This window comes from Ostrinia nubilalis, chromosome 18 (genome assembly GCF_963855985.1).
Source record: "Ostrinia nubilalis chromosome 18, ilOstNubi1.1, whole genome shotgun sequence".
In the NCBI taxonomy this organism is placed as follows: domain Eukaryota; kingdom Metazoa; phylum Arthropoda; class Insecta; order Lepidoptera; family Crambidae; genus Ostrinia; species Ostrinia nubilalis.
This window is the reverse complement of record NC_087105.1, coordinates 7,497,695-7,505,722: the sequence shown is the minus strand read 5'-3', so window position 1 is coordinate 7,505,722 and position 8,028 is coordinate 7,497,695. Positions and strand designations below refer to the sequence as shown.

General features: G+C 38.5%; 1 protein-coding gene across 1 annotated transcript in view; it reads left to right on the top strand.

Annotated features, from left to right (window-relative positions):
• Positions 1-193: 193 nt before the first annotated feature.
• The window catches only part of LOC135080658 (dynein beta chain, ciliary-like), a 33,715-nt gene continuing 25,880 nt past the window's right edge, over positions 194-8,028 (top strand). Inside the window, exons 1-13 of the mRNA XM_063975350.1 lie at positions 194-281; positions 350-599; positions 4,617-4,762; positions 4,840-4,960; positions 5,032-5,172; positions 5,263-5,357; positions 5,434-5,601; positions 5,817-5,986; positions 6,071-6,290; positions 6,795-6,959; positions 7,315-7,488; positions 7,560-7,708; positions 7,811-7,934. Coding sequence (XP_063831420.1) covers positions 267-281; positions 350-599; positions 4,617-4,762; positions 4,840-4,960; positions 5,032-5,172; positions 5,263-5,357; positions 5,434-5,601; positions 5,817-5,986; positions 6,071-6,290; positions 6,795-6,959; positions 7,315-7,488; positions 7,560-7,708; positions 7,811-7,934 — 1,938 coding nt within the window. The 5' untranslated portion in view covers positions 194-266. The remainder of the gene's footprint in view (positions 282-349; positions 600-4,616; positions 4,763-4,839; positions 4,961-5,031; positions 5,173-5,262; positions 5,358-5,433; positions 5,602-5,816; positions 5,987-6,070; positions 6,291-6,794; positions 6,960-7,314; positions 7,489-7,559; positions 7,709-7,810; positions 7,935-8,028) is intronic.

The window sequence follows — 8,028 nt, the reverse complement described above, 5'->3', positions numbered from 1 at the left end:
AACATTGTGAATTAAATTTATGAATGAGATGACCCGTTGATGACTGAATTCAGTGCTATTGATGGTCGCATGTGGCGGAGTTTTGGTCTGACACTGTGTAGGTTTGTTGTCGACACGAGAAGAAGAAGCTGGAGATCATTAAAAGTACACTGTGTTTGTAAATAATTTTCATGTTTAATTCACTTTTCAGACGAAACAAGATTCTCGAAAGTCATGAAGAGTTCCTGGATATTTTGGTGCACAATTACAAGCTGTTTTTCAACATAATGGACGAAGAAGAGGTATGTATTATTACACTAACAAAGTAGCCCTGTGTTTGATGATAATTATTAATGTAAGAATCCTTTAGGAAGAAGAAGAGGAAGAGGAACTTGAGGAAGTAGATGAATCGACGTTAGATGACGACGAGAAGGCGGCGCGCGCTGCTAAACTGCGTGATATAATGGAGCGCCGTGAGGCAAGAATGCTGGCGAAAGAAGAGCGGGAACGGGAGCGCGAGGAAGCTGCCCAGATCAAGTTTGAGCGAAGAGAAGCCAGACGCTTGAAGCGAGAGGCAAAGGAAGCTGAGAGGCAAGAGAGACAGGCGCGTAGGGACGCTGGTAAGTGATATGATGCGCCATTTTGTATTGTAATGAGGATCAGTACTGTTGTAGAAAATTCAATAAAACTAGTATCTACGTTAATCTTTCAGACATAAGAAAGATATATCTTTTTGAATTATCCAAATCGGACCATTACTTACGAAGATATTAAGTAATTAACATAGGCCGTTTTTGCCGCTAAAAGTCAACGTACGCAGGGCCGCGTGACGTCACTATATCCGAATCGAGCGCAGCCGGCGTACTATTGGGATGGAAAATATTTTTTTCCAGCTAAACTATCAGTTTTAGAAAAAAACTTTTAATAACATTTATTCATCAAAATAAAGTAACCTATCGACCAGTAATTTAAAAAAATAAAAATTGTGAAAAATAAGTATCGCTATGTCCAAAAACCACATTTTCATAGGATTCGATGCAATGCGGAGACGCGGTTGGGGTGAGTGTAACTTAATGATTGTTTGTATTGAACATAATAATACATAATATGATGCCAGTTTCTGGCTGGGGGGAAGTCATACCCAGCTTCTGGCCGAGGGGGAGTCATACCTAGCTTATGCTTATGGACTGGGGGAAGGGGCTAGCCTTATCCAGCTTCTGGCCTGGGGGGAGGGGGGGTCAAGTCATACCCAGTTTCTGGCCTGGGGGGGGTGTCATACCCAGCTTCTGGCCGAGGGGGAGTCATACCTAGCTTATGCTTATGGACTGGGGGAAGGGGCTAGCCTTATCCAGCTTCTTTTTTTTTTTTCTATTTACCTCTAGCATGGTCACCAGAGCCTTTCTTAATATATGTTTTCAATTTTCTACTATGGTGTTTAAAGTTTAAGATTTAGTTGTTTGGGTTATTTTCTTTTGTTTAGTTTTCTTATGTTTTATTCGCTGTGAAAAGTTTCTCCAATTTGCTATTTTGATGTTTTCTTGTTAATTTACAAGTTTATCTAATGTTTTGTCTACTTTATGATCTTTTACTGTTCTAGGGTGCTTCTCATTTACACTAAAATTTGATGGTCACACAATAATAGTTCATAAACGGTATAAGTTAGAACAATAAGTTTGAAATCAGATGATAAAATATCTATTTAGCTACATACAAAATAAATTGTATCGTAATAGAAGCAAAAATAATACGAAAACATCACATGAAACGATAAAAAACGGGGTCATTTTTCGCGTTCTCATCGTGTCACACCCTCGGTTGCAATGAAACATTTGGTTACTGCATTCACAATTTTCATTCAATTTGTGTGTAGCATATACTAAAATCATCGTAATTAAATATACTTTCCACACAATAGTCAAAAAAATATCTTCTTATAATTATTTCGAATTGAGAAAGCGAAATACGTTGGTCACACGATTTTAGGTACCTAAAATTTTGAGTAATAATACAAGATTGCCGTTAAACCGAACACCAGTAACCAATCACATCATTCTATTCGGTTAACGTCAGTCGCGCTCCGGCCATTGGGGAGGTGAGATAGGTCGATCGCCGCTCCGCGAAAAAAATACGTAACTTTTTGTGATTATCCATGGTCATACCGTCGCTTGCTTGAACAATATTTTCTACCTCTAAAATTTAAACAATTTAATTGAAACTTAGGCCATTGAAAACTTAACATGATAGACTTATTTGTGTAGTATTCGACTTGAGCCGTTAAATTCAAATTTAAGGATAATTCATAAAAAACTAAAATTTTCGTCACCTTCGTGGCATCACCTTCGTGGTGTTTTATACACAAAGGTGATTTTAGGCCACGAAAGTGATTTCTTGCTTTGGTTTATTTTAAAATATAGTGACTGGTGTTTATGTTTTTACAATATTTTAATAACTAATAAATTATACGTGGTAAGTAGAGTTCAGTACATAAATAAAAAATAAGGGCCTCGTATTTTTGTTGTCTGTCTGTCTGTATGACTGTATGTATGTCTGTATATGTGACTGTGTATCTGTTTGTAAGATAAATTTAATCTGAAGTTTGAGTTAAAAGTTGTACAACATCTGGCCTCAATAAAAAATATGTTTTTGTTGAGGGACTGATAATCAGTTAGAGTTCTTTTTTATTGTGGTACTGACCTTTTTTTGCTTCTTTAGCAATTCAGAATGCCACCAGTGTCACCCTTAAAACCAATTGCGTAGAATCTTGTAACTTAGTAGGTGACATTGTAGGTAAAATTTTATCTTGTAAAGGTAAAGTTTTATTTTATTTAAGTAGGTAACTATTTAATATCGACAAGGAAAAGTGACGTAAGATTTATTTAAACAATATTCTATACATATATACCACTAAATATTAACAAATAACTACTCAACTAAACTATAACTAAATAAAAAAGGGTAAAAATTAAAATATGTACAAGCTTTAAAAATAAAAAAATTGCTATTTATATTATGTTATTGCTATTTATCTATGAAAATAAGACAAAATATATGTTTTATAAACACTTAAGAGTCATTTACAGTAGTAAAGTTTGAAAAAAATATTGCTGTGAAGTACAGAATCACTTTCGTGGCATTAAAAAATTCAAAACGTTAAAGCTTCCAAACGAGACTCACTATTTGACTGATTTACTGAGAATACAATCTTCACATCAAGCGCTACAATTTTTGTTTACAAAAAGTTGAAATAAGTTAGAAATAAAATTTGCCACGAAGGTGACGATGAGAACCGTGGCGATGAGAAATACCCTCTAATGTTAATTTTAAAAATTTTGTTCAAGTGAGATTAATTGTGAGCAGGTTACATTACACTTAAAATGTTGTGTAGTCGTATTCTCATAATACGACTGCAACATTTTACTCTTTGTGCCGTTTCCTGTGTGGTTTTTATTACTTATTTAATTTCTACATTTTATTTCTATTTTTATTATTACTATTAAATTGTATCAATTTGCTAATGAAATTGACTCCAATTTGACTATTGTTTTATGGGGTTTTAATTTAATATTGATTTTAAGTTTTTTGCCAAAGATACTTATCCAGCTTCTGGCCTGGGGGGAGGGGGGGTCAAGTCATACCCAGTTTCTGGCCTGGGGGGGGGGGTGTCATACCCAGCTTCTGGCCGAAGGGGAGTCATATCCAGCTTATGCTTATGGCCTAGGGGGAGGGGCAAGCCTTACCCAGCTTCTGGCCTGGGGGGAGGGGGAGGGGTCAAGTCATACCCAGTTTCGGGCCTGAGGGGGGGTAAATCATACCCAACTTCTGGCCGAGGGGGAAGTCATGCCCAGCTTATGACCTGGGGAGAGGGGGGCGGGGGAGTCATACCCAGCTTCTGGGTTAAGATTAAATAGATTTCCAGGAGGGAGCAGCTGTCCTTTCCCTCAGCAGCTGGCCCGCCCATGGGAACGGCGAATAGATAGGTAGGTACGTAGGTTTAACTCAGAAAAACTTAACAGGTAGGTATTACGTGTACATCGAAATGATCTTCATAGCAATGTCTTGTAGCCTAGGCAGAGTGTATCTGCCTCAGCTATACCTTATTGTTAGAAGTAAATAAATTAATACTTATACATTTTTATATTTTACTTGGAAGAAGATATGACTCTAACAACACTTATGAACACCTTATTTGAATAAATCGCCAAATTACCACCGCGGAGACCCCAATCGCGTCTCTGCGTTCCATTGAATCGTATGAGCGTATGGATTTTTTGCGTTATTTTTCACAATTTCTATTTTTTAAAATTACCTATCGATAGCTTACTTTAATCTGATGAATAAATGTCATTACAAGTTTTTCTCTAAAACTGATAGTTTGGCTAGAAAAAAATATTTTCTATCCACGCAGTACGCCGGCAGCGTTCGGATCGGATATAGTGACGTCATCGTCCCCGCGCCGGGCGGTCAGTGAACTTTTTTAGTAATTTGGCCATAACTTCGTCAATTTTTGTCGTAGAACAAAAATTTTTGGACTGTGTATTAAGGATTTCTTAGCCCTATAAATCTGCATTCACAGCTAAAAATCGAAATGATCCTCATTATAAGCAATAAGGATCAATAATGCACGATATTGTTTATAGGTGAGGATGTAGATTCTCCAGTAGAGGAAGAAGAAGAACTAGACCCCGAAGAGTTGGCAGATATTGAAGAAGAAAAACGTGAGATGGAGGAAGAAGCATTCCGGGCTGCACGTTGGCCAGCATACGTCAGATATGTTGATTCTTTGGTAAGAACTTTCACAGAAATAAGATCTTATTACAGTGCTTTTTGATGGCAGAGAAAAATAACTTAAATATATTACAGGTGTCAAAACAAATTATGAAGGCAATACAATCCAGTTTAGATTTGTTTGAGAAGCAGACAGATTTGGAGAAGGGCCCGAGAGTCGCGTTTATGGAAGTGGTTGCTGAATTAAAAGATCCAGGTAGAAACCATGAAATAGTTCTTGTCAGTGTGTTTATTTACAGAATAATGGTCTAAGAGTTTAATTTGCAGACATATATTTCTCACCATCTCTGGATATGGACGATGATGATGGCCTCTACGACACATTGAGAGAGATGATGAAGGATATGTTCCTACAAGCAACACTCTTCCCAAGAATAGATCCGATCGTGCCTATTGCTTCTTATGAAGGTAAGTCTGGAACTGCATATTTTAACGTGCACATAGTACATTAATAAATAAATGGAGATATTCAGATTAACTTGTGGCTTTTTTATGCAGACGACATCGAAAAAGAGGAAGCGATGATTGATCTATACCATGAGATACTAAAGCGGGTCGAAAATAGTATCAACGACGTCGTTTCATATGCTTCTGTAAGTTTTCCTCGTCTACCAATGAAGATTGACGGCTTAATCTTCATAGGATATTTAATGTTTTGGAACTTTCCAGAAATACGAAAAATATACTCCTCTATGGATCGAAGACAGGCAAGAGGTTTTACAAGGATTCTTGAAATATGGACGTGTGATACCACCCGAGGAGTTTGATAAGTACAAGTATGAAAATGGTTGCGACCCACCTGAAATGAAACCGAAGCTCGAGCAGTATCAGCAAGAGGTTTGATCAAAGTTTATGTTCTAAAGTTTATTTAATGTTCAAAGATAGTTATGTGGTCTTCTTCCTAGTCGGTACACTCTTGCCAAAGTGGTCGTGGTCATCATTGTGAATCCGATGTTTGCAAAACGGTGCCAAATATAGGCACCAGAATCAGAAAGCTGCAGTCCACGAGTTACGTGTTGTTATGATTTATTTTATTGACAACATCATTGCAGATTGACAAATACAACGCAATGTACGACGAGGTTGCTGCATTGCCATCCGAGTATCTGTGTAACGGATGGCTGCGGCTCGACCTGAAGCGACTCAATCAAGCTATTATGAACATCATCTGTAAATGGAGCAATCTTTACAAGCAAAATTTGAAAGACCATGTACAGACCAGGTACACTAATAACCATTTTGTTCATTTCGGTTATAAAGCTGTAAAATAAAATCTAAATAACTTACTATCTATATTTGCCCTTAGTTTGGATGATCTAGAAAAGTTCATCATCTACGCAACCAAAGAGTTGTCGGTGGAGCTTGACGACGATGACTACGAAGGTCTTCTGCAAGTGATGCGGGTGCTCAATGAGGTGAAGGCAAAGCAGGATGCAGGCACCGACACCATGTTTGAGCCGCTGAGGGACATCATCGATGTCCTCAAAGAATATGGAGTGGACTTCCCAGAAGAGACTTATGAACAGGTCAGTTAGCTTCTGATTTCCACGAATAAACTCCAATGAGGGCTATCGTTTTAGCGCTCACCAGTTAGCGCCACTGTAGAGTAAGGTCCTGTCACTTGCTAGTAGCGAAGACAGTGGCACCAACTTGTGAGCGCTAAAGTGGTAGGAGGACTATCGCATTTGCACTCATCAAGATGGCGCCACTGTAGAGTAAGGTCCTGTCAATCGCCAGGGGTGCCAACTGTTAAGTATAAAAACGATAGCCCTCATTGTTTATGTGCCTGATACCTGTTAAACTGCTTGTTGTATTTTTATACCCCCTACTTTTCATGCCTTCCTATGGATAAAATTATAAGACTGAGCCAGAAACACACCAGTATTCTGTTCACACTTTGGTAAGTACCTAAGTAACCTGACGAAGTGAAACAGATAAGCTGTGTGTGTTCAAAATTAACTTTATCTTCGATGTTCATGTACTGCATGAAATTGCGTGAAAATATAAGCTAAAAATTAAATAAAATTCAGTTGGACGTCCTCCCCGAGCGGTGGAGAAACGTGGTGAAGCTGGCGACGGTGATGAAGAACACCGTGGCCCCGCTGCAGGCGGCGCAGGCGGCGCTCATCGCCAAGCGCGTGGCGCTCATCAACCTGCGCCTCACAATGTACCGGGAGCAGTTCAAGCTCAAGGAGGTATTGCAACAAAATAAAACTTTTTGTTTTTTTTTTTGCCAGTCGGTTTGTGAAGATCAAGTTGGTTTCATTCTGCACCAAAACAACTTTCTTTTTTAAACTCTTGTGACAGCCAATTTATGTATCGTTCGTTAGAACTAAAGCTTCAACCCTCACAACGCGTGCAGATCGCCATCGCCGGCGCAATCAAAGACCCATGACAGTTCACGTGATCGCACCGGCGATGGCGATCTGCACGCGTTGGTGTGGTTGAAGCATTAAAGACTTCCACTACTGGAAATAGAAAATCTGTTGTTATGGAAAGCCATTGACTACCATTTTGGCTTTTAAAAATCTAATTTGTCTCTGATACCAGATGTTCCTGGAGTCTTGCAGAGAACCATACAGACAAATCGACAAAGTGCACATAGAGCTCCTGGGTTTTGAAGACATTGTTGATGGGCTGAAGAAATCCTGCTCGTTGTTCGACATTCAACCGCCTGATGAAAAGAATCTGAAAACATGTCGCAGGGAACTGAGGCTTATCAAGGTAAGATACCAAACCAAGTACGTAGAGTATTTTGAAGATACATGCACTGATTCCTCACTGATCCCTTACAGCAACTTTGGGATTACTATTACCTGGTGATGGGAACTATAGAGTTCTGGAAGAAGTCACCGTGGAAGAAGATAGATGCAGATGGTATGGACCAGGAGTGCAAGAGGTTCACTAAAGACATGCGACAGCTTGATAAGGATATGAGAGTCTGGTACGTCGTAAAATTCATATCGTGTTACTTATTTATAAAGATTTTGTGTTGAAAAAGTTTGTTTTTAGACATTTTAGTTACATGGATTTACACTTTTTATAGGGAGCCGTATATTGCAATAGAAGGAACTATAAAGAATTTGATGACTTCTCTGCGAGCTGTGACAGACCTTCAGAATCCCGCTATCAAGGACAGGCACTGGGTTGAACTGATGATGGCCACCAAAGTAAATAATAATTTCTATTATTTTAGGATAATTGTATTGTGTACATACATAGCTTTTGTCATTATACCTTTTATCACAAAAATGTCATCTACTT